Genomic DNA, 25,042 nt, shown 5'->3' on the forward strand with positions numbered 1-25,042 from the left:
ACACCCAGACACGGGGCCCTGCAGCTTTTCCCAGCTCTGCCACGCCCCTCCGCCCACACCGTGGGGCCCAGCGCCTGCCGATGCAGCTGCCCTAGCAGGCAGCCCCGTGAGAAGAAAGCCCAGGACCACAGCACCCCCTGCCTCCCCCAGGCCACGAGTTCGGCAGGCTGGGAAGGACCGGGCTAGCCAGCCGAGCCCTCCGGGCCGGACGGGAGGGGGCAGAGACCCAGGGCAAAGGTGGGGAGGGTGCGGACCAGTCCCCCTACCCGTGAGTGGCCAGGCTGGGATTACCTGGTGGCTGCTGGGTGTCTGGAATCTGGAAGGGACTCTGGTGTGGGGGCCGCCCCGAGGACACTCCACCGTGATCTGGAGGGGAAGGGACCCTAAGCGCCTCCGCAGCACGTGCCAGCAGGGAGACGAGGCTCAGGACGTGTGTGGCAGCTCAAGAGAAGGGGCCCGGGCCTCGAGGCTCCAGGGAGCAGGGCTGCCCCACCCTTCCTGCTGGGGTGGGGCTGCTGTGTACCCATGAGGGCTAGCCTTTGGGAAGAGACCCTGAAGGGGCCCCTCAGCAGGAATGTCCCCAAACTGTCTCCCCCAAATGGCCAGGGGCCTGGCTCCTCAGAGGCATTTAAAACGCAGATTCCAGGCCAGGCTGTGTGTCACAGGCACGCACCCCAGGACCTGGGAGGGACCCGTAAGCATGCAGGTTCCTGACCACTGAATTGAATATCTAGGAGCAGGCCCTTGAACGCGTGTTGTAGTGGCCTTCTCTCCCAGGAAGGACAACACCTGCTGTCTTTCTGATTTTTACATTTTTATTTTGGAACAGAATACACTCAGAGAAAGGCGCACAGAACATGAAGGAAGGTTGGTGAGTAAAGTGTGCACGCGGTTACCACCCCTACCCTGGCTGGCTTCCACTGCTGTGCCATCCAGGAGCTTCTGTAACCAGATCCACACGTGATGGCGTCCTGCTCACTCCACTGAGGTCAGCAGGCGGAGAGTCACCCTGGCCATGTGTGCAGTAGCTCACCGTTCCCTCAGCTGTGTGACTCTCCCCCAGAGGACTGGACTGCAGTGTGTCCACGCACCACAGGCTGTCGATGGACTTTGGGGGGTCTCAGCTTGGGGGAATCACAGACACCACTGCTGTGGACACTCCTGTCCAAGAGTCCTGGCTGAGTGCATTTTCATCAGCTTGATCCAAAAAGTACGATTTCCGGGACCTGGCTGGACTCAGGACCACAAAGATGAGTGGAGAGGGGGGAGGACCGGTGGGGAGGGCAAAGGGTGGCAGAAAGACGGCACACTTGGCAGGTTGTGGTTTCCAATGCCCCCAACACAGCACCCCAGCCCCCACAGGGCTCCCCGGAGCACTGGGAGGGCCTGTGGGGCTCAGCGGTGCCTGGTGGACAGAGGGTTGCCTGTCTCTCCCCTTCTGCTGCTGCCACGCCCAGCCCACCTCTGGCTCCTCTCCTGCCTCCTCTAGGATGGTCCTCCCCCAGGAATTCAGCTCCCAGGACAGCTCCCAACTGCGGTCCTCCTGGCTGGTGCTGAAGTCACCCAGCTGGGACCAGTACCCGTCTTTGGTCTCACACTGCCCTCGTCCTCCAGGCCCTCCTCCTCTCTCGGACAGAAAAGACGGCCAGAGGGGCAAAGGCATCGCTGACCAGCACCTACATAGAGAGTGCCTCCTCCGCCTTAAGTTCTCACGTACTAACTCGCCTGTGGACAGTCCCCATCGCACAGAGTTTCTTGCGTCCCCACCCCCTGGTGCCCCAGGTGCAGCCAGCCTCCTCTGCCACCAGCAGCATGGAAACCCTCAGTGGCGCTCCCCAGGCACAGCATGGTTACGGAGCGTTTGTTCCCAGTGAGCCAGCTCTCTGACGATTTAGCTGTCCACTCAGAGAGGAAAGGACTTGGTGCTGTGTCCCCACAGCGGAAAGTCTAGCCTTTAAAACTGATGTTGTAGGAGGAATCAATCAGCACAGAAAGACGTTCGCAGCACGACAAGCTAACGGTGGGCTCTGAGTGGCGGGTAAGTGCTCTCTCTCGTTTGCGAAATGTGTTCAAGTCTCACAGCAACAGGCCAACAGGAGCTTAGCAAGTGGCCCGCGTGGGGCACGGTCCTCAGCCTCTTGTGGCAGTCACAGCCCTCCCCTCCTGGAGGCCACTGTTACTGTTGCCAATTTTCAGAACAGAAAGCAGAGTCTTACAGAGGCAAGGAAGCTGCTCAAAGCACACAGCTAGTCAACGGCAGAGCTGGGCTTTGAACCCAGATCCCTCCTTCTACAAAGTAGGTGTCCTCGGCCACAGGCTGGATAGCCACACCTGTCCCTGTGACTGCAGAGTCACCGGGAGGACAGGGGCACACCCAGATCCTGGGCCACCTTATTTTCTATGTCTGCATCAGTAAATGTGGATTGACTCTGCAGTTAGAAAATGTGCGGAGACGCCCCACAGAAGGGCCACCTGCATCACGGGGTCCTTCCCACACTCGGTCCCCAAGGCCATGAACCCCGCGGCAGGCGGGTGGGGTTCCTAGCGGCTGTCTTGGAGCCTGAGCACCACAGGCAACTTGTTTTCCGAGACAGGAAGCTGCTGGTTGCACCTCGGAGTGGCACATGGGCCCCGTGGGCTCTACTGGTGGCCAAGGTGCAGGAGGGTGTCAGGGTGTCAAAGTGCCGTGTGCAAGCTGTCACCGTGGGAAGAAGTCTCCGGCCGCTGCTAAAGGCTGCGAGGGGGGAGCTGGGCTGCCCTTCGCCCCTTAGTTCAACATCCATTCATTCATTCATTCACTCACCAGAGCCAGCGTGTGGAGGCGCTGCCAAGTGCCAGGGCGGCAAAAACACACGAAGCCGAAAGCCTCCAGTGAGGGGTCTTGGGAGTCCCTCCCCAGCCTCCTGGGGGCCTGCAAACCTCATCAGACAGGCGGGGGCAAGTGGCCACTGCTCTGCGGGTCTTAAGAGTGGCCCCGAATGTCTCCAGGGAGGGAAGGGGGCAGGGTGGGATCAGTGCTGGGACGCCTTGGAGGTCGGGATGGAGCCTGGAGGGGACAGGGGTCCCATGGGGGTCAACACCCCTAACGGTGGAGCCCACCCCTCCGCAGCCTCTCACTGCATCTGGGTAGGGGCTGTGATGTGAGTGGCGGTTTGGATGAAGGGGTATGTGTGTGTGCACGAGCCGGTGCCCTCCCTTGCCCCTCACCACTCGACCGGGAGCAAGTGCAGGGGACAGATGGCTTGTGAAAGTCCAGAAGCCTGAGGCCCACCCGGCCCGGGGCCCCAGAACCCTGGGCTGGCGCGCCCTCTGGTGACAGCCGCAGACAGCAGTGGAGGCTGGTGGGCGTTGGGCTGCTTGGAGAGGTGAGTCCTCTGGTGGGTTCGTCCTGCATAACTCACTTCCCCAAGAGCGGCTTTCAGTCAAAAGCCCTTGTGTCGAGCTCACCTGTGTTAACGACAACCACAAAAGCTGGACAAACCCATCAAGACACACACGTTGACGCACTTGGGGGCCGGCTGGGAAAGCCTTGGGGAAGGCAGGGGACAAAGTGAGCCCCACACCACTCTGGCCTTGGGGACAGAAGCAGGAGGCACAGCCTTGCTGAGCTGAGGAGACAAGGCTCACCAGCTGGGGCTTAAGGGGAAGCGCCCACCTGGGGAAGACTGCAGGGACCAGCAGAAAGCACCGGGGAGCTTAAACAACTCACACTGACTTCTCATGGCTGTGGCGCGTGGGAGTCCGGGGTCAGGGTGCCAGCGTGGCGAGAGCCCCTCCCCCTTCTGTGTCCCACTGGGGCTGGCCTCTGGTGTCTCCTCTTACACAGACGTTGCCCTTTCATAGGGCTGAACAGCATTCTGCTTCATGCACGGACCACAGTCTGTTGATTCACCATCTGCTGAAGGACATCCGGGCTGTTTTCACTCTGGGGCTGTTGTCAATAACACTGCCGGAACGTTCCTGTACAGGATTTCATTGCTCTGGGGGGTGGCATGGCCGGGTCATGGGTTAGCTCTGTCTACGCGCTCATTTCTTCCCTTGCTCATGCATTCATATGGATAACACGGGCAAGCATGCAGGAGCCCAGTCAACTACTCTGTGTGCAGACACTTGCATCAGTGGGCTGGATGGGGCAGGCTGCCCTGAGGAGGGGATCTTCTTAGTGCTCACTGCGGGCTCTCTGGAGCAGAGAGATGGGGCTCTCAAACCCCTAGGTACCCCCAGGGCCAGCCACAGAATTTGCAGGGTCCAGTGCAAGATGAAAACACGGATCCTTGTTCAAAAATGACCAAGAGTTTTAAAGCAAGGAAAGCAGGGCGTTTGACCAAGCCCGGGTCCCTCTAGTGTGGGTCCCTCCTCCAGCATGGAGAGTCTGAGCCTCTGTGGGACGGTTCTGTGAGGCTGTGAAGGCTGTAAACATGCCCCAAATGCCACAGGATGTCCTTCTGGTTGAGGAAAGGTGACTTTGTGTTAATCTGATCATGTTTAGCAAGATGCAGAGTTGTATATTCCCACGGAAATGGTTTAAAATGTTAAGCTTCGGAGTGTAAGACAGGCTCAAGGATGTATTGTACAACATGGGGAATATAGCCAATATTTTGTAATAACTAAATGGCAAATAACTTAAAATTGTGTAAAAAATGTTTTTTAAAATTTTAACTCAAAAACGCTTTAACCTTTGATATTTAAACTCAGTATCTCAAAAATGATTAAGGTTTACGCTGTGCTGATTATTTTTTAAGAAAGATGTGTAAAAAAAATTCAGCTGAGTAAATCTGAAGATCTAATTAGCTTTATTCAACAATTTATGAACCAGAAAGCATCCCACCTAGCACATGGAAAGGCCTCTAGGAGCTGTGCAAAGCCGAGGTTCTCACAGGCGCCAGGAGGGCCGTTGTTCAGACAAAGTCACCTTCCCCTGGGGGGAGAGCAGGCAGGGGCTCTCAGGCAGATCACCTCCTTGGTGCTGACCAGGAAGTTCCAGGATGATGGGTTTCAGTTTCCACCCCTGGGAGAGGCTGAAACTTCCATCAGGTGAGGTGTTAAGTCTTGGTGGAGTTAGTGACTCCGCTTTGGGCCTGTTGTTTCTTAACAACATTAGCGACAGTTAAAAATGTTTACACTCTGACATTTAAACTCAGCATCTCAAAAAATGATCAGATTTTGTGTTGAACTGATTGTATTTGATAAAGTAAGAGCTATTTAGTCGCCCAGAAACAGTCTAAAATGCTTAGGCTTTGACACTTAAAACTCAGTATCTCGAAAACAGTCAGTTTGTGTTGAACTGATACGTGGAATAGAGTGAGGAGCTAGCCAATCCCACGGGAACAGTTTAAAATGTTTCACCATTGATCTTTAAGCTCATTTCTCGAACAGGATTAACTTTTTGCTGGGCGCGCACGCCCCGTAGCGCGGGAGCCCCTCAGGCTCGCCGGAGAGAAGAGCTCGGAGCCCCGGGATCGCGGGGTCCGCCCGCATCGCCAGCCGCCAGGCGCGAACCCGCGCTCGCCCGTCAAGTGGCCGCGTGGCGCGGGCAGCCCTCCCCGCGGCTCATCGGGCGGTGCGAGCGCTCGGAGACCCGCCCCCCGGGGGGCGGGGCCGAAGGCGCGCCTACGCCGTGGCGGGCTCGGGCGGGCGCGCGCCGCGGGGGCGGGGCCTCGCGGAGGCGGCAGCGCGGAGGCCGGAAGGAAGCAGGCGGAGGGCGGGGCGAGTCAAGGAAGCCCGCCGGGCCGCAGGACAACCGTCGCGGCCTGATGACGTCGCACAATGGCCGGCCCCCGAGGGTAGTGGAGCCCGTTTGTTCCGCCCGCGTCGCGCCTCCAGTCGGAGCCTGTGAGGAGCGGAAGGACCGAGGGACGTCTTCCCCGCACCGCCCCAACCCCCGCGGAGCCGTGGCCCCCCTCCCCGTCCTCGCGCTGAGGTAAGCGGTGGCGGCGGCGGGGAGGCCGGGTCGGCGGGAGGAGGAGGCCGAGGCGGCCGAGCGGGGAGCGTGGCGGCTGCGCGGAGCCGAGGCCGCGGAGCCTTGCCGCCTCCGCCTCCGGGGAGCGCTCCAGGCTGCCCACCGGCCGAAGCGTGGCTTTTGGGCCCCGGGAACAGGAGGCCGACCCAGGCACGATCCCGCGTCCCGTCCGCGGCGACCTGGCCAGGGGCCCTGAAATCTCAGCCCAAGCGCCCGGCGGCTACCTCCGCGCCCTGCCGTGGGGTTGATTCTCTCAAAGCTGTCATTCCTCTTCCGGGACATTCGCGTGGCGCTCTTTGCCGCTCACAAAGACGTGGGGCGGCAGAGGGAGGCGCGTGGATTCGTTCTCCGAGCTGGGGATAGGCTCTTCGGTAGCTTTGAGCTTTCCTAGTCTCCTGCAACTTGCTCCCTCGGCGTCCTGGCGGCCACAAGTTGGACGTATTGGCTGTGGCCTAAGACGCGCGCCACTCTTCAGAGTGACTTCCTTACCCCTTTGGTTAAGAGCCCAGAGGCTGCTGGGTCCTTGCTGGGAGAAGATTTCAGGACTTCCAGCCTTGCTCCTGCTAAAACTTAAGTTTTCCTGAATACTTTATAACAGCTGAGTTTGCCGGGTAGAGTGGCTGATCATCTTAAATGAGCTGTTCAGCTCCACCTCTGAAAGAGTAGGTCGGTCTTCAGATCCGTTGGGAAGAATGGGAGAAGAGAGTGTTAGAAGCATAACAATGGCTCTCGTTGTTTATGTTTTGAGGCTCATCTCTTTCATGTTGCCTGTGGAGCCGTCCTTTCCCAGAGCAGAGGTTGGGATTCTCAGGGTGAGCCTGGAGCCAGGCTGATTCCCACCTCCCTGGCAGGGAAGTCTCTGCCTGAGGATTTTACAGTCTGAGCACATGTGTGGAGCCCAGCCAGCTCTGGAAACCAGTCAGATGTGTCTCAGAGGCTGGAACTCTTCTGAGTTTTGGGTGGGAAACCATCAAACATTGTAAGAAAGCTCTGTGGAATCAATTCCAGAGAGCAAAAGTTTTCTCCCTTTTTTACAGGTCATCTCAAGGTGAGTGCTTCCTCCCCACGGAGTTGTTTGATATCAGGCCTGGTCAGTTTGGGGTGCTTTCTATCACCAACCTTGACTTCCTTCCTCTGGACGTTGTAAATCTATGAAGTTACGAATCCGAATTCTAACCAGATGTACCAGCTCTTGGGCGCTGACGTAGGGACTGCTCTGTCAGAAGTTGTTACCCTGGAAGGTGATGCTTGTATTTCATTGGTGCTCCTCTGCCAGAACCTCTTTAGAAGTCCTGTTTAGGAGGTAAATATGTAAGCCATCTGAGGAAGCAAGTCTCATTCAATAGTCACACCCCATGTTTGACCAAGAATCATCTCATCTGGCTTGGGAACTCACCCTACTTAGTAGACCAGGCTCTGAACAGCCTCCTGCAGTTTCTCAAAGTGACCCACCTCGAGAGGAGGAAGGTTTGCTGCCACTGAGAGTGCCAGGGCAGTGTTCTGCAGGTTCTAAAGGTCACTTGGAAAGAAAAGTTCCCAAATGTTCTGCACTGTAGCAGTGCCATGGGAGTCAGGGTGCCTCCCAGAATGCCTGCTGGGAAATGAGACGGCACTCGCTCTGGGTCTGAGCGTAGGGCAGTCTTCTGAAAGCTAGGCACTTATTTCACATTTCTTCCTGGTGTGCAACAGGTGGTTTATCAAGTAATGAGGCTTTGTCATCTGTTCAGGAAGCATTTACCGGTCACTGTCTGCCAAACATAGTATGCTTTAGAGACACGATGACGGACATGTGTTAGTCTCTTCTCCAGGCAAGTTCACTATCTTGTGGATCAAAGGACTAAAGAGTTTTAAACTTGGCCAAGAATGCTCAGTTACAGGGTGATTGTGTGAGAAGAACAAACTGAGTAAAAATCGTGAGCCTGGGAGCTGGTGAAGATGTGATCAGAGGACCCCCCATTTTGTTGTGTGCACTTAACAGACCACATGTTTTTCCTGGCACCTGACAGGGAGCATGTACTCAGATGTGTGCCAGATTGAATTCACCTCAGAGCAGGACGCTGATGCCCAGAGAGCCAATAACTTGCTCAGAGTGAGTCCTGGAACAGAAACCATCTCCTGACCCCGGTGACACTCCTCTTGTTTGCAGCCAGTGTGACTCAGGTTGCTTCTGATAAGCAGGTAGATTCTTTGACATGTCTCCTCTGTGAGATATTCACCTATGTGTGGCCTCAGATTGTAAAATCCCAGGAGGTCCCATAGAGAAAAGAGATGTGACTCCTTTCCTCAGGAAATTGTCCAGGCCTCCTGTGGGTGCCTGTGTGTTCTGGTGTGCCCAGGACAGCCCATTTTCATGCCTGTTGTGGTTGGTAACAGTGGCCCCTTTCAGTCGCAAACCCGTCCCCGAGTTTAGACAATGAGTTATGGATGTGGTAAGTTCTGCTACTAAGTGCCAGCCATTTGCTGAGCTCGCGGAATGCATGTGAGTCTGAGCCCTTCCACACAGGTACCTCGTGAGGGGCAGGGGGGCGTCTCAACAGACTTTGCAAACAGATAGTCAAAGTACAGTGTGGTGAGTATGGATATGTAATAGAGTAACGTACAAAATGCTAAGGGTAAGAGTTCTTTATCTGGGGGTGACGGTGGACCTCAAGAAGTTTTAAACTCTCTGAAGTGGAAGATAAATGGTGTACCTCCAGGTTTTTCTAGGGAGAGGAACCATCCCAGTCATCAGATTCTCAAAGCCACCAATGCTCCCTGAAAGGCTGAGCACCTCTGACAGCACCGGTCCCCTGCCCCCTTGACGGGAGCAGGTATACTCGGGACTGTGCACTCCGCCATCTTCTTTTCTGGTCAGTGCTGAAACCTGCCCTTGAGAGCAGGGAAGTTTTCTTGTGCTTGGACTGCTGTCATGGTTTCCATCATTCAAACTGGGGGCACAAACAGGCTCTCAGGGTACTTCTTTTCCATGCACAGTACAGCGGCCTTGGATTTTCATTTGAGTCAGCGTTTCCTGTGGTGTCAGTATAGAGGTGTGCACCTTTGGGGGCTTTCTTTTGTTTGATTCATCTTTAGTTTAAGTGCCTAAGGTTCAAACTTCAGACTGGTTTAAAATTAAAAAATTAATGACTGGCATCCCAAGTTCAATTTCCATGTGGTCATCACTCCTTTTTACTAATAGTCCATATAGGTCATACACTTTCCCATCTCTGAAAATGTGTGGTTTTGGTTCTGGAAAGGCTGTGGTAGGAAGCTAGATTGCTCAGCACAAACCTTCAGAAGGGAGGAAAGGACAACAGGCAGACTCTCCTGATTCAGTAGAAGCCCCCAGTTTATGTGAGGACTGTGGTCCAGAAAAGAATTTGCAAAGTCAGTTTGGAATTCAGGTCCCATTTTATAGAAACAACGGCGGTCAGTTGGGGTTGGGTCCTAGCAGGCAGCAGGAGCCCGTTCATGCATAGGTCCAGCTCTGGGTCTGGGCACACGCTCTGGCAGCAGCTCGGAGATGCAGTCCCGGGACCACGCCCAGTGGCCATGTGGCCTAGGTTCCTTCTCTGTTGGGGGGAACGTCACTTATTTGGAAGGTTGTTGTGACGGAGTGGGTCAGGTGTCTGGCAGAGGACGAGTCTCTCAGCAGATGTGGAGCCTGTTGACTTCATTGCAGAGGTTGTTTTAGTGACATAGTCTTGCACGTGTAGGTTCTGGGGTTTGTTGGGTGAATTGCTCCTAGGCACCGCAGGAGAGTTGAACTCAGTCTGATGAGGGGAAGGGGTGTGGGTTTCACACGCTGAGGGTTACCGATACTTGTGTGCATGTTAATCCCACGTGAACTGTGTGGAGCACGTGCTGAGCGTGTTACAGGGCTCATCTCATCGAACGGGCGTGAGGACGCTAACACGGCTGCTGCTGTCCATATACTTCAAATGAAGAGGCTGGGGTCTGGCTAGTTTGCGTCATTCGTCCAAGACCCAAAGGCTGGGAGGCAGGAAAGCTGGGACTCTGGTTCTTGCTCGGGAGCCCCACGCTGCACTGCCCCTGTGTCCCACAAGACGCGGCATCTGCCAGATGGACTGCCCGCTTTGCTGGCCCACAGCTGTGAGCTCACGTATTTGAAGTTAGGCGATCTTTTTCTTCCACTTCTTACCCTAGAATTTAAATTCCAGTTTGCCAGGAGAGAAAGCGCCTTTTGGTTGGACCTAATCATAACGGTGAAACCCAAGTGCAAACCTGTTGGCACCTGGGCCCCAGGAAGGGGCTGTTATCAAGTTACCGGGAGCGAGCGGGAGCGAGCCTCTGTGCTGTGAGCAGGTGGTGTGCTGCGAGTTTTGAGTGTCAGTTGTGTGGGTTTTAAACTAGTTTAAGGGGACGCTTAATTTTTTTTACCAGTTGATTGACTGAAGAGGTAACTTGGTTTCTGGGGTTGCCTTTAGACTGCACACTGTGAGGATTAAACCTGCCAGATCCCCAGCAGTGGTGTGATGGGGCTCGGTGCATTTTGGCATGACTGCCGGGCCACAGGGTCCCAGTTGCCAGCCTAAGAACCAGGCAGCGGAAGCCCCTGCCCTTCTTTGAGAGTTCCTGAGTCCGGCGTGACACAGCCCAGGACCCATCTGCACCGGTGCTGCGGTGCCCCATGGCCGTCCGTGAGAGTTGAGGCTGTGGACCCTCATTAGCCGGCCCTGTCTCAGTAGTACTCTCCCCTTGCTCATCGCCCTGGGCTGCGGGAGTGACATGTGTGGTGACAAGGAGGCCAGGAAGCCATGGGGCAGCAAAATACACCTCTTTGGGGCCAAGTTTGTAACGATTCTTTCCAGTAGTCCTACCTCTGCATAGGGTAGTGGGAAGACTGAAAAGCGAATCCTTTTCAAAACTGTCTGCTTTTAAGTGACTTTGAATGGCTTGTAAATTTCTATTACTGCTAACCATTTGGTTTACTTATAAATGATGGATTTTAAGTGATTTGTCCTAATGTGTGCTGAATTTAAATAATTTCCATTAACAGCAAAAAAAAAATGTAACTGTGGATTCAAATACCAACTCTCGGTATGTGCATCTTTAAACACAGTTTCTTTTGAAAGTATAAGTTTAAAAGATATATTTTTAATCTTTACTTATATAAATGTATACAATAATTTTATATTATTTATATAGTACACAAACGTGTGTGTTTCCACATCTCAACTGAGGTACCGAGTAGCATGACTGTGGCACTCATTATTTTAAATAAAAAATTTTGAAGAATCAGGTGAACACTGAATCCTTCACTGTTCCTGTTACTTCACACTGGTCAGACGGTTACTCGCTACACCTCGCAATGGTGGATGGTAAAAGTTTACTTGTGGGCAATTTGATTTCAGGCACACACGCTCCTACCCCACTTCTGCGGCCTGCGTCTAAAGCTAATGGAACAGCATCCTGTCTTTGCACACTGAGGCGGGAAGAGCAGGAAACAGTCACTTTGTAATTAAATCTAGAAATGAAACCTGAAATGACAGGTTTTTTGTTTGTTTGCTTTTTAAAAAGAAACTACTTAAATATGTAAAGTTTTCTGCCAGAGTCCTTTCCCACGGCGTGCCTGTCCTGGAACGGTGATTCTCAACTATCCTACCAGAATCACGGTGCACTGAGGCCTCTGGGCATCCCTTGGCAGCCCCAGTACACAGGTGTGTGGGAGGCCCAGTGTCTGCATTTCTAAAGATCATCCCGAGGGGTTCTGACGTGGCCATCAGGGCCATACTTGGAGAAGTGTGTTCAGGAACGGGAGACAGCCCGCATCTCGGGGACTCCTAAAGATGGGCCCGGTTTCTGCTTCAGACTCTTCAGAACAATGGCCAGGCTCATGCCTTCAGTGTGGCCAGCTCATGCATAATGCAAGTTTTCCTGAATTGCAGAAGTAATTAATTCACTCTAGGGATCCAGAAAGCTGGCCCTTGCAGTTCACATCTTATTTCTCACTTTCTGTTAGCTGTCGGGCTGCTCTGTGAAAGCGGGCAGGCGGGCCTCTTCCCGGCTGGTCCCGCCTCGTGGAGGCCTTGTGTGCGGTGACCAGCAGCGGTGGTCTGTGCAGTGCAGTCCGGAGGAGCTGTGCAGGGCCCAGCAGACTGCGTGTCAGGAATGAGTGTGGGGCCAGGGAAACCAGGGCGAGATTTCCTTTCCATTCTGCTAAATGCTGTGACTCTGTGTCTCTGTCTTTTGCAGAAGTGTGGGTACCGATGGATGTGGCCGAGAGCCCTGAACGGGACCCTCGCTCTCCGGAGGACGAAGAAGAGGAGCAGCAGGGGCTCTCGGACGATGACATTTTGAGGGAAAGTGGGTCTGACCAGGACTTGGACGGAGCTGGGGGGAAGGCTTCTGATTTGGAGGATGAGGACCACGGTGCCCCGGGACTGAGCCAGGAGGAAGAAGAGAGTCGCTCCGACGAGGAGGACCAGGACTCTGAGGCTCAAGAGCTGAGCGGGGGCCCGGCCAGCCCCCCGCGTGTGGAGGAGGGGGACGGCGGGGAGGAAGACTGCACCAGCGACCTGAGGGACGAGGCCTCGTCGGTCACCAGGGAGCTGGACGAGCATGAGCTGGACTACGATGAGGAGGTCCCCGAGGAGCCGGCCCCCGCCCTGCAGGAGGACGACGGCGAGAAGGCCGGGCCCGAGGATGATGACGAGAGGGGGGACGGGGCCCCCGGGGAGGAGGGGAAGGCAGATGCCCCTGGTGTGGAGGACAGGGAGCCCCTGGAGGCTGCCAAGGAGAGGAAGAAAGAGGATGACGACGGGGAGATCGATGATGGGGAGATCGACGTGAGTGTGGGGACAGGGACAGGGAGGAGCACACTGGAGGGCTGCGGGGCAGGGGAGGGCTGTCCTGGGAGCACTTGCCGTGGGGGTCAGACAGTGCTAAAAATCCAGGAGAAATAGGCTGGATTGAGAAACTGCCAGTCGGTAGCTGGCGGGAGTTCCACAGGCCCTCCTCGCTCATCCGTCTGGTTGTATTAAAATTCTGGAGTTTTTTAATAGGCAGTAGTTTTCACCCTTTGTGTTCGCTGTCTCAGAGTAGTACTTGAGTTAGCAGTCAGCTAGAACCTCTGTGGGTTTCAGTTCTTGTTAGGTTCTTGAGGCTGAAAAACTCCTTCCTTCCAGTTTCGTCTGTTCTTTTATTCATTTTTTTCTTGGCCCCACGGCCTCTTCTCTGATGCGGGCCCCATCTTCTATGGAAGTATCCCTAAAAAGACCCTCGCTGGATAAAATGGGGTTGCGCATCAGAACACCTTGGGTTTTGACCAAGCTGTCGCATCCTTAGAACTTACTTACGTTCATCTGGCCTTCAGGGTGAGGAGAAGGTAACTGGTAATGATCATCTTAGATGTGGGTTGTTTGGGTTTTTATGACAGATGATCCTGTTGAAAGAACTTTAATCACCATCGTTTAAGAGGTTGAGTTTGGGGGGCGGAGCCTGAAGCCCTACTGAGTAAAGCTTGTACTCAAAGGAGGGGAGAGGGAGGCAGAGCAGAGGGAAAGGATCTGGAGTGTTAAGTATCCTGGGGGCCGATCCTGGTTGAGTCATTGTGGAGAGAGGTGGGCCTGGGGAGTACCCCTCAGGAGGGCCCTGTATTGAGGAGGGAGAGGTTGCTGCTTCACGGGCAGCTCCGTCCTGGAAGGTGAGGCGGTGCCGCACAGCCACGCGTGTGCCTGGTCTTAAAAGACGTGCTTGTCGGTTCACAGGGACAGAATTTGTGGTGCATGCGTGTGTAGTTAAAGCTTAGGGGTTTAGATACTCTCATAACTTAAGTTTAGGAGGTGGTCTCATGTATTAATAGCCTTTGCTTAATATTATCTTATTGAAAGTGGTATTGTCGAGACCTGATCATGCAACTGTCCTCAGGTTTTGCCAGCTCCACCTCCTTTCCAAGCTCCCTTTAGAAAGTTAACCCTGACGGCAGGGTTGCCAGAGGGAAGGAGATGCCAAGAGACTCCAGTGAATCAGTTTGGGTGGAATTTGGGAGTGGAAGATGAAGTCACTGGTTGAGGTCACCTGTGAGTTTGATTTTTCAGTTTACATAGAGAAAAGCCACTAGGAAGGTGAGGGGTCCCGACAACGGGGGCACCGTGGCCGGCGGTTCTGGGTTCTGTGTGTCCCGTTAGGAAGGCCCAGCTGCAGATGCTTCTTGCTTCCACTGCTGAACGCATGGTAGCAGACTTCGCCGCCTCTGCTGCCTGTGTTCAGTCGCAGGGACATGAGCCTTGCTGCGCCGTGGCGTTCCTGCTGCATCCAGCTTTGTTGGTCTCCCCCGGGCCAGCATTGGAGCCTCCTTGCCCACCGACCCCACCTGGTCGGCCGGTCGAACGGACTTGTGCCTGCCTGGCACCTCCAGTGAGGCCCCCACAGCCCAACTGGAACAGCTCCACTCAGCTCTGCGGGCCCCGCGGTGTGCCAGGCTCACTGTGAAGCACTGGGGGTGTAACTGTCCCCCATCCTTGGGGACCGGTGGGCCTGCATGGGGCTGGGCGCTGTGAATGGAGACTTTGGCCCTCGCAGGAGCGCACCTGCCTTCCAGGAGCTCCTCTGGGTTATTTTTGCTCTTGCCTGTGCCTGTGACTGCGGGCTCCTCCACACCCTGTAATCACTGGCCTCAGTGTCACCTCCTTTCCGTAGGCCTCCTGCCTGCCGCCCCTGGCTCTCCTGTTAGATCTGCCTGGGCACCTTTGTGGTGCTTCCACACACAGTCTGAAGTAACCGGGCCATTAGTGCGTGTGTCTCTGCTGCTTCCCCGCACCTGCCCCTCCAAGAACACGAGTTCCCGAGTCCGGCCCCTGTGTGGCTGGCTCCCTCCATCCCCAGCACCTGGCACCTTGGAGGCAGTGCTCTGGGGCATGCCAAGTTGAGTGCCATCGAGATGAGGCGTGGTAGTGGGCGGGACGTCTGCACTGGAGAGCCTTCCGAACAGAGGGCAGTCTAGCACTGCGTGTGGGTGACCAGCACCAGCCTGAGCCTGCGTTGGCAGAGCCCGGCGTAGACACGCGTCAGCAGGCATCTGAATCGCTGCTGCTGGGCCGTCTTCCTGCTCTCTCTGTCCCGGTTCTGGCCCTTCCTTCCCTGTCAGGATCCCGTGTATCCGCAAGCACACACTTATATCTTTCTTTCCCAAGATGGAGAGGGAACTAGAGCTGTGTGCTTGGGTCCATGAACAGCCTGCTTCCTTCCAGCAGGCTTTGGTCTAGTCCCCTTTAGTTGAAGTCCCTGCCAGGTAGCTTCTGGTCCTAGTGGGAAGTACCCATCCCAGAGGGCTTTTTCCCCGTCGCCTTCCAGGTATCAGAGGTGAACTACCTGGATGTTTTTGTGAGGAGGAAATGTGTAGTTTAGTGTATACCTCGAAGATGTGCATTCACGGAAGCCTCTGAGCTTCTCCGTGCCCAGCAGCCCCTCTTGCCAGTCTGCCAATTTCCTGCCCACAGCATCAGGCCCAGAATTGCTGGGAACAGCAAGCTGAGTGGAAGAGTCTAAAAGGCCCTGCAATTTATTCTCCTCTTAACTCAGAAGCACTTTTCCTTGTAGGTTAGGGTTAGATTGGGGGTTACTGGGACAGGTGAACTGGTTTGGGAGGGAGTCACCCCCACCCTCCCCAACTCTTCTAGTCTGCTGAGAGTTTCCATGATAATGACATCAATTTGTACAATAAACCCTTGAAATTTTTTTGTCTAAACCACAGTTTATAACTCAGGCCTTGAGTTACCTTTATATGTTTTTTGTGTGCTGCCCTCAGAAGCAGATGCCTTTCTGGAAATGCTACTTCCCTGTGCGGTGGGGATGGGATTTTGCAAACAGGGTGGTGGGCCAGCTGTTAGCAGCACTGGCTTATTTGTGGAGGGGGCGTCGAGGGGACCTGAGGACCCTGACGCCTGAACCACGGGTGAGCCCTGTCTAATCAGTAGTCGTGCCCATCAGGACGCCACACTTAGAAGGACTAGAAACGTGTGGTTTTGTTTCTGCTCCCTGCGTGTCTCTCAGAAGAGCGCCGGAGCCACCACCATGGCCTTGCGCTGCGCGGTCTTCCTCTCTTAGACCAGCGCCTCCGGTTCGTCTCACCAGAACTACTACTTCCTTCGGGGGCTGCTGAGTAGATCGAATGTTCTTCAAGGGTCTTTGATTTGCCTTTACAGACACCAGCCCCACCGTCTGGTCTCCCCATCCTCTCCTTTGCTCAATTCCTTGGTTTCTGTTTTTATATCTTGTCATCTGGTGAACAGAACTTCGGCCCCCAGAGTATGCCATCCCCCAGGAGAGGGTGGAGTATGTTTTGTTCCCTTCCTTTCATTGGTGACTCTCACACTGTATGCTGGGCTCTCAGAGATGGCAGGACAGTGGCCTGGTCAGAAGTGGTAGCTCTGGGTCCACCCACATAAAAGTGCTTTGAAGCATTTTCCTTGCAGGTGGTACTTTGTGTTTTGTCCTGTTCAGAAGCACCTGCTCTTTCTGTGTCTGGATACATAGTATCTTCTGCCAAAGGGCTTCCCACACCACTCAGGCTTCCTGGGGACACGTCACTGCGCTCACTCCACTGCATGCCACTCAGATGCTTCCCAGCATCTGTCCCCTTGAGGAAGCCAAGGAAGCCGCTGCCTGCGCCTCCATCAAGGAAGGAGGCCGTGCGGCGCAGCCCCTGAGGGACTAAGTGGTGCCAGGCTGTTGGCTTTGTCCCCTGCAGGACAGGGACAGGGTGCTGCTCCAGACCCCTTTCTAAAGCCGGAACACGTCTGAATTCCCAAACCACGTCTGGCTCCAGGGGTTTTGAGTGAGGGATTACAGCCTGTATTGTCCACTGCATTTTGCAGGTGCAGAATCTGGGGCTCAAGGGGATTCCGGTGGGATCTGGTGGTTGTGCCAGGGTGAGCTCTCTCTGCTCCTGTGTACATGGGGCCCTGCGCCCAAGCTCCAGGTGTGGTGGGCTTCAGCCTGGCACAGCCCACTGGGTAGACCAAGGCTTGGGGTCGGGGCATCTGCAGTCACAGGCAGGATTCAAACTCAGGCCTCCCCACCACGTGTCTGCTATAAATAAGGACCTTCAAGGTGAACATGCTGGTTTGTGCTCACCCCAGCGGCACGCTGCCAGCGGGCTGGAGTTCCTCCCAGGCTTGCACACTGTGGCGGGCCTGGCGCTCTCCCCCCAGGCTAGTCATCAGTGCCCTTGTCGCCTGGCCTTCTGTAGACCCACGGGCCTGCTTCTGACTGGACCGCTAGGGCCCCTGCTCTCGATCACATCGCCAAGGGTCGCCAGGTCAGAATTCCTACCCATTAATCACACACCTGACCTGATGGAACAGCTAAGTGCTGGCAGTCTGGCTTCAGAGATCCCTTTCTTGAGTTGTGTTTGCAAGAAATTCTCTAAGATTCTGGTACTCCTTTTATTTGTCATCACCTGAAAGGCCATCGTGCTAAACGCACAGTTAGTTGGCAGGTGAGGACCTTCTACTCCTGAGTGATTTATTGCTGGTTTTGTCTGTTAGGCCTTGGAGTATCCCAGGGCACCCTTGGCGGCCCCGGTGACTGCTCCCCAGCTAAGGTGGGAGGGGGCTCTGCTCTCTGCTCTTGTGAACATGGAGAGTAACATCTCTGCAGAAACAGCTCTTCGCCCCGATCTGGTGCCCTGCCTGTGCATCCTGGCTGCTGACACATAGTCACTCTGTTCCTCATCCCAGGCTAGAATGTGGCCAGGCTGGACTTGAGAAGGTCACGGCAATGTGGAGAGCTCAGAAGTGTGGACCCCTGTCAGGGAGTGTCCCCAGGCCAGCTGGGACGGAGCGATAGTTCGGACGAGGCGGTGCTGAGGAAGATGGGGGAGTGGGGTCCGCACTGCTTGAGATCCTTTTCATCGACTGCACTAGGGTACCTTGGACAGGATGAGAAGGGGCAGTGAGGGGCCCCATCCTGGACATACTGACAGATTTCAGTCAGGTGGCTGGATGCTTGTCTGCTAGGGGCCATCCCAGGGGTGCAGGGTCTCAACTCTGGGGCGCAGATGGCCCTGGGGCGGTGGGGGCTGGGGGTGGGTTGTGCAGAGCAGTTGTCTAAGCTCTCTGCTGCTCTTTGGAATCCCTGGGGAGAGACCCACTCAGGCTTTGGTCTTTAAAGTCTCCTGCGTCACTCTAGAGCCAGGGTTAGGAACTCTGGACCAAGAACAAGAAGAGAAGGGCCCAGGTCTGAGCTAATGGTGGGCCCACTCACTGGCCTGAGCCACCTAACTTTCTTCCTCCCTGCCCTTAGGCTTTTAAATTAGAGGGAGGTAGCATCTAATTTAAAGGACATATAATACTTTGTTTAAATGTACAAAATATTGAAAACCTGAAGGGTAACCACGTCCTGCTCAGAACTGCCAACAAGAGAACTTGAAGGAGTATTCTTTGGTGTGGTGCCTCAGTCTTGGAGGTGAGCTCTGAGACACCCCCGTTGTGTGGATGAGGTTTGGGAAATGCAGGTGAACTGCTAAGTGGCCAGGACCCGGACCTCGGGAACGCACCCTTTCTGGTTTGGTGAAAGCACGCCGGTTGGTAGATGCCCCTCCCGCCTCTTCCCTTTGTTAAGACGAGTCTCTCTTCAAGTCACGTTGTCCTCTGTTTCAGGATGATGACCTGGAAGAGGGTGAAGTGAAGGACCCCAGTGACAGGAAGGTGAGGCCTCGTCCCACCTGCCGATTCTTCATGAAAGGTAATTGTCTGGGTGAGAGCCTTGGCACGGCCAGTCCACGTGGCCTGGCTTCTCCCAGGACGGGCGCTGGTTCAGCCTGGTCGGGCGCCCCGGGGCCTGCTCGGGCTGTCCTCGGGACCTGTGCTGGTGGCGGCGGCACGTTGACGTCAGACAGTGGGCCCTTTCATAGGCCGCTTTCAGGACTCCGGAGCTGGGCCAGCTCGCCTATTTCTTGCTGGGGCTCCTGGCCCTGCTGCCTGGCGCAGACCCCCTCTTTACTGTAGGCAATGTCAGCTCTTTCTAAGTGGTCCTTTTTGGAAGGCCACGTGCCCCAAGCTGCCAGTTTTGACATTTTCCCGCCTCTGTGAGGACAATTCCCACTTTGCTGCAAGATGTCTCAGAAGCATATCTTTCATCTGGCGTGGATCTCGGAATAGCTGAGGCCTTTGAAAGCCAGCCATGCATCCTGAAAGGTGGACAGAGTGAGTCAAGTAGTTGTGACAGGGGGCCCGTGACAAGGGCTGGTGAGCAGTGGGCATTCAAGTCCTGGAGGCTTGGCGTGGAGACAGCAGCCTGTGTGTCAGGGCCGCTCTGGGCGCAGCGCCGGTGGGCACGTCGCCGTAGCCCCGCACATGCTGGCGGAAGGCGTCTGCTCTTGCCCGTGGTCCGCCCTGACCCTAGACGACCTGTCTGCTGAGCCGGCCCCCCGTGCGGCCTAACGCTCACCACAGCTTCCTGTACTTCTTTTCCAGACGTTGTGACACCATTGTCCACTGCTCCACCAATACCAAATTCCATACCATTCAGAGGCCAGGTTAAAGGTACAAAACATACGATGTTCCCTCTCTTTAGTACCTCAAAGCCCCTCTGCTCCAGAGGCCAGACTTCTTTCTCCTGGATCCAGAGTCCTGCTGTGAAGTCGGAAGGAAGGGGCAGGCTTTGAGGGACAGAGAGCGGTCACGCCAAGGCTCACCAGAGGGCGGCTGCCTGCCCGGGGAGGGCGGGGACGTTGGGCGCTGGAGCCCCATCCTGTGGGTGGCCCTGGAATGAACCTGTCCTGAGTGCTGAGGTGGCCTGGTGGTGAGGATGCCTGGGAACTGGGGGCCCTGGGCAGCTCATCCTTGGGGCACGTCCTCTTGGCTGTGCTGTTTCCATGCTGCTTGTTTCTGCCACGTGGGGACAGTCTGGCTCGTCTGAGTCAGATGTCCACATGGTGGCTTCCCTGTGTAGCCAGTGCCCTGTGCATGCGGGAAGGCCGCAGAGCCAGCCTGAGGACACGATGAGCGCACAGTACGTTCTAGAAAGAAAACTACTGCGGTTCCCTCCAGCAGCAAGAGAGTCACTTTAGGAACACAATGAAGTCTGTTGTGTTTGGTGAGGATGCGGAGAAGGGAGCCGCGCGCCTGCTGCTGGGAGCCAGCAGTGGTGCGGCTGCCTGGGGCCCGTCCCCTCAGCATGCCGCGTGCAGCGGCCGCGGACCCAGCGGCCCCTGCCTGGTGGTCGGGAGAGGAGCGGAAGCCTAGGCCTCCCGGAGGCTGGGGCGCGAGTGTCCACAGCAGCCGCGGAGTGGGCGCTATCCGGGCGTCCCTCCGCTCGTGAGGGGAGAGACAGAGCACGGTCCAGGTGTGCAGTGGAAGGCCTGACCCCATGACGTGGAGGAGCCCTGGGGGGCTGTGCCCATTGAAGGAAGCCCGTCTCAAAGGCCCCTGTTGCACGTCCACGTACGTGAGCGTCCAGGGCCGGCAGGGCCATGAGACAGAGTAGGTCATCACTGTCTGCGCTTGAAGGGAAGAGGTAGCCGTTGAGTACAAGGTTTCCTTTTTGGGTGATGGAATGTTCTGGAATTAGTGGTGGTGATTGCACAACTTTGTGGAAGTACTGAAACCCACTAATTGTGCACTTAAGTGGGGGTCTTTTAGGATAGGTGAATTATATCTTAATTTGAAAATTCTGTTTTTAAAAAGTGTTTTAGCTATATTTCTGTTACATGTTATGATCTGCAGATTAACCGTTGCTTTGCCCGAGTGGACACAGTGCTATTCGTGGCCATTGACTACAGAGTACACTGAGGAGTACAAAGTGGAACATTTCAAAGCACCAGTGCTTTGTTTAGGACGTATTTTCACCTCTCATGTGTTCAGGTTGAGTCATCAAGACGTGACGTTCTATCCAAAGAGGCACAAACAGCACTTTCTTCAAGGGGGTGCTACTTGGAGTCTCCGATCTTCCGGCTGTCGGCAGCGCGCAGCCCGTTCTGTGGGCCGGCCTCCTGCGTCTGCTCCTTCCTAGTCTCCCTTTCCCTTTCCCCTTATTTTAAAATTGTGGTAAAATACACAATATAAAACTTATCATCCTGCCCATTTTAAAATGTCCGGTTCGTTGGCGTTGAGCACCTTCATATTGTGGCTCCTGTCACCGCCCACCTGCACAACTCTCCATCCTGGAAAACTGCAGCTGTCTCCATTAGACGTGGACTCGGCACCCGCCCCCACCAGCCTTGGCACCTGCCCTTCCATTTTCTGTCTCTGTGTCTGACTTCTCTAGGTGCCCGGTGTAAGTGCAGTCTTGCAGGGTTTGTCCATTTGTGACCGGCTTCTTTCACTCAGCATGGTGTCCTCAAGGTTCATCCTGCTATAGCAGGCGTCAGGATTTCGTTTTTAGACCGTTAGTACTCCCCGTATGATGGGCCGCTTTCTGCTTACCCGTCACCCGCCGATGGACACCGGGCTTGCTCCTGCCTGTCAGCTGTCAGGAGTGGTGCTCCTGCGAATGTGGGTGCACACGTGTCTCTTCAAGACTCTGCTTTCAAGTCTGCTGAGTACACACCCAGAAGTGGGGTTGCTGGGTCATGTGGTAGTTGTATTTTTAATGGTTTGAGGAACCCCCCACTGTTGTCCATGGTGGTGCACCATTTGCACCCCACCACCACACCAGGGTTCAGGTTCTCCTCCTTGTCAACTCCTGTTGTTTTCTGGTTTTGTGATGGGAAGTGTCGTACTGGGTGTGAGGTGGTGTCATTTCCCTGTGGTTAGTGGTGCTGAGCATCTTTCCATGTGCTTTTTGGCCATTTGTGTATCTTCTTGGGAGGGATGTTTATTGCCCATTTTTTAACCCCTGCATTCTCTTTTGTGTTCAGTGCAGCAGATCTCAAAGTGTGCTCTGTGGACCCCTAGAGGTTCTTGAGACTCAGGGCCCCTGCGGTCAGAGGTCTCGTGAGACTCAGACCACACCGGTGGCAGAACTCGTTTGGCAGTGTCTGTGGTAGAGCAGGAAGAATCACAGGTAGACTTTACCTTTGAGTACAGGTCTTCTTTTAAATAACTTTTTGAGGTCTCATTTACATTCCATAAAATTCACCCATTTTAAGTGTACGATTCGATGATTTTTATTAATTCACCAAGTTGTGCATCCATCACTTCAACCCAGCTTTAGAATATTTCCGTCACCTCAGCCAGACCCCTCAGCACGTCTTTTGATATTCCATGTGATGAAACTACAAGTGTGCACGGAGCCCCTCTGCTCTCACTGAGGTGCTGGGGCGTCTGATGGGAGCCAGGACGCGCCTCGGGGCCAGGTCCCTCCAGGACACACCCGGGAGACCAGCTGACAGTCTGTGCTGGTGAAGTTCAGGCTCTCAAGTGAAATCAGAATTTTGGAGAGTGTGACAGCTTCACAGAGTTTGAGGACTTTTCCAAATGACTGTTACATGATGTTACAAAATCATTCCTGGGGAGAAGGCCATTCCCGGGCCACGAGGGACCAGTGGACTTCAGTGGAAGAGGCGGAGAAGTTCAGTGGTAGGGCTGCGGCTGACCATGACGAAGCCTCAGACAACATGCTGGCTGCTGAAAAGGCTGTCCGCCCCACCCCATCCAGCTGTGCCTCTGGGTGAGGCTGGCTTCTCCTTGCCTGCTTCACCACACAGCCCATCACAGCAAATGGAGCACAGATGCCAGCTTGAGGGTCCTATTCTCACGTCAAAACTAAAGAGACGTGCAAAAAGGAAGATAATGCCGCTCATCCCTGAGTGTTTTTAAAGTATCTTTTCCTAAAACACTTATGTTAACAAGTATTGTTAACGTTAGTTACATATGTTATATTTCATGCCCTTAAATGTTCTCAGTTTTAATTTTCACAGTAAATATCAAGTATAATCGTAACAAAGGCTCTTTGGGGTCCTGAGACCAAAAAGTTATGAGAACTGCTGCTTTCAAGTCTTTGTAAAAGAAGCAGCCCAGAAGTTGTTTTCATTATTTTGGCTGCCACAGTGAACACATTCCTTAAAGAAGCTGAACTACGTCAGGATCCTGCTGGAGATGCCCGCAGTGCCTGCCCGTTGGCCGCGGTTCTCTGTGGAAGGGGAGAGTGCTTGAGTGCCTTTGCTCTGTCGCTCGAGGTTCGCTTGTCGTGGTTCGTTGGATTTTATGCCTGTTAGAGTGAGCGTTTGTAGATCTTGGGTTGGTCCTTCATTATTTATTAGATTTTTATATATTCTACTTTCCTTGTAGGAAGTATTTTAAAAAAAATTTTGGTGGGGGGTGAGGTGATTAGGTTTACTTATTTATTTTTTAGAGGAGGTACTGGGGACTGAACCCAGGACCTTGTGTTTGCCAAGCATGCTCTCTACCACTTGAGTTATACCCTCCCCAGGAAGTACTTTCTAAAACCATGAAGCACTTTATAAACTTCATTTTGACAGTCCCTGTATCTGTTATTCTGAGTGATTCAGACTAACAGGAAACAGGACCAAGGAGTATTTAAATAAGAAAGGCTTTGTTTAAAATGTTAGTGTGAAGCAAGTGTTTTGCACTGAAAGCAGATATTGTAAAGTTATCTCAGCTGCTGTAGGATGCGCTGGGAGTGCAGCGATGTGCAGCGTGTAAGTGCCTTCAGGCTCGGCGCTGCGGCCCAGGCAGGCCGGCAGTCAGACCCGCAGGCTCTGGGCGTGTGTCTGGAGCCACTGCGCACCCACGCTCACACGTGTGCCTGCAGACACGGGCACTTTCTCTTGTCTGACGCTTCACTCGGTGAGCGAGGTGGGCTCCTGGGGCTGCGGTGTGGGGTGTGCTTTCCTTTCCTGTCGCCTCTGTGTTGGGTTCCTTAGTTTCTGCTGAGAGACCCAGGTGAGCTTTCTCTGGATTGTGTCTGTCTCACTGATAGACTTTGGGTTTGTTGCTTTTGAGCATGCAGGTTCCTTTTTTGTAGGTATATTGTTTAGTGAAAAGAAGCAAGACTCATCAGAGTGTGTGGTGTAAGCAGGAAGAAGTGGGACGGGGCCCTGATGGGCGGATAGATGGATCAGTCCCTGGCAGGGTGACACTGCGGCTGGTGGGGCGCGCTGCAGGCGGGAGGCCACTGAGTGCCTCTTAGAGTATTTGGGTACTTTTGTTTATGTGTGCTCCTTTTATTAGTTTTATTATGAAATATTTCACATGTAAAATAATACATCCACACAGACATAAAGAATAATAAAAGAAAAAGGCGATTTCTGATGTGCCCCCCACTTCCGTTAAGAAACAGAACCCGATCAGGGCCTTTGAAGCCCCATGTGCGTGCGGGGAAGAGGCCTGGCCCCTCGCCCGCCAGGCAAGCCGCTCCTCCTCTCCTGCCCTCCCGCCCGCCCGTGTAGCGTCCTTACAGAATTGTAAGTCTGTTTATTCGTCTAGCCTCGATCACAGTCCACATCAGTTTTGTGTTTGTGAAGTTTCATTTAGAAGCAGAAAACGATACGGTTTTAAAACGAGTTTATGTATTTTTGCTTCCATTTCCTGGAGAATGTTTTCCCCAAACAGATGCTTTTTTGAATCACGAAAGTAGCATGTACTGATAGAGAATCGAGGCAGTAACCATTTGGGTGTGTCCTTCCAGACTTTTTTCTACACAGTTAAAAATTCATTTTTTAAAAGGCTGATGGGATTGTACTGCTCTTGCTGTTCTTTTTGCCTGCATTTGCGGGACGTCTGCCCTCGTGTGTACAGCCACCCACACTCCTTCCTGGAGCAGTCTTCTCCCCTCTTGGGAGGTCAGGGTCAGGACATATGCACAGCGTGGTCCTTAGCACAGCCTGGGGTGGGGGCCTCCCTCCCTCCTCACTCACCCTCGCACCCACCCGCTCCCCCTCCTCCCCTGCCCGGCCAGCACGGGTGGTGAGAGTTCTTTCTCATCGGTGGGCTCACAGCTGAGGTTTTTGTTTTGTTTTGAAAGTGTTTTAAATACAAAAAGAACAGAATAGCATTCATTTGTCCACCACCTACATATATATTTTAGATTTTAAAATTATAGAAAAGCTGTGGTTTATATTGTTAATACTTTTCTGAACTTGCAAGTTTTGTACAATGAGCTTTTGTTATTTTTTTCAACTAGTTTGTTTAAGAGTCAAGTGGTGAAGAAGCCCATAATGTTTTGGAATTCGTTTTT

General features: G+C 54.1%; 1 protein-coding gene across 4 annotated transcripts in view; it reads left to right on the plus strand.

Moving 5' to 3' along the window:
- Window positions 1-5,727: 5,727 nt before the first annotated feature.
- ZC3H18 (zinc finger CCCH-type containing 18) overlaps window positions 5,728-25,042 on the plus strand; it is a 46,634-nt gene continuing 27,319 nt past the window's right edge. For 3 of the 4 annotated variants that reach the window (XM_032464551.1, XM_032464552.1, XM_032464554.1), the window contains exons 1-4: window positions 5,728-5,920; window positions 12,155-12,747; window positions 18,562-18,646; window positions 19,378-19,446. In XM_032464551.1, coding sequence (XP_032320442.1) covers window positions 12,169-12,747; window positions 18,562-18,646; window positions 19,378-19,446 — 733 coding nt within the window. In that variant the 5' untranslated portion in view covers window positions 5,728-5,920; window positions 12,155-12,168. The remainder of the gene's footprint in view (window positions 5,921-12,154; window positions 12,748-18,561; window positions 18,647-19,377; window positions 19,447-25,042) is intronic. The other variant, XM_032464553.1, reaches the window with a different exon arrangement.

The sequence above is a fragment of the Camelus ferus genome, chromosome 21 (genome assembly GCF_009834535.1).
Source record: "Camelus ferus isolate YT-003-E chromosome 21, BCGSAC_Cfer_1.0, whole genome shotgun sequence".
NCBI classification, from domain to species: domain Eukaryota; kingdom Metazoa; phylum Chordata; class Mammalia; order Artiodactyla; family Camelidae; genus Camelus; species Camelus ferus.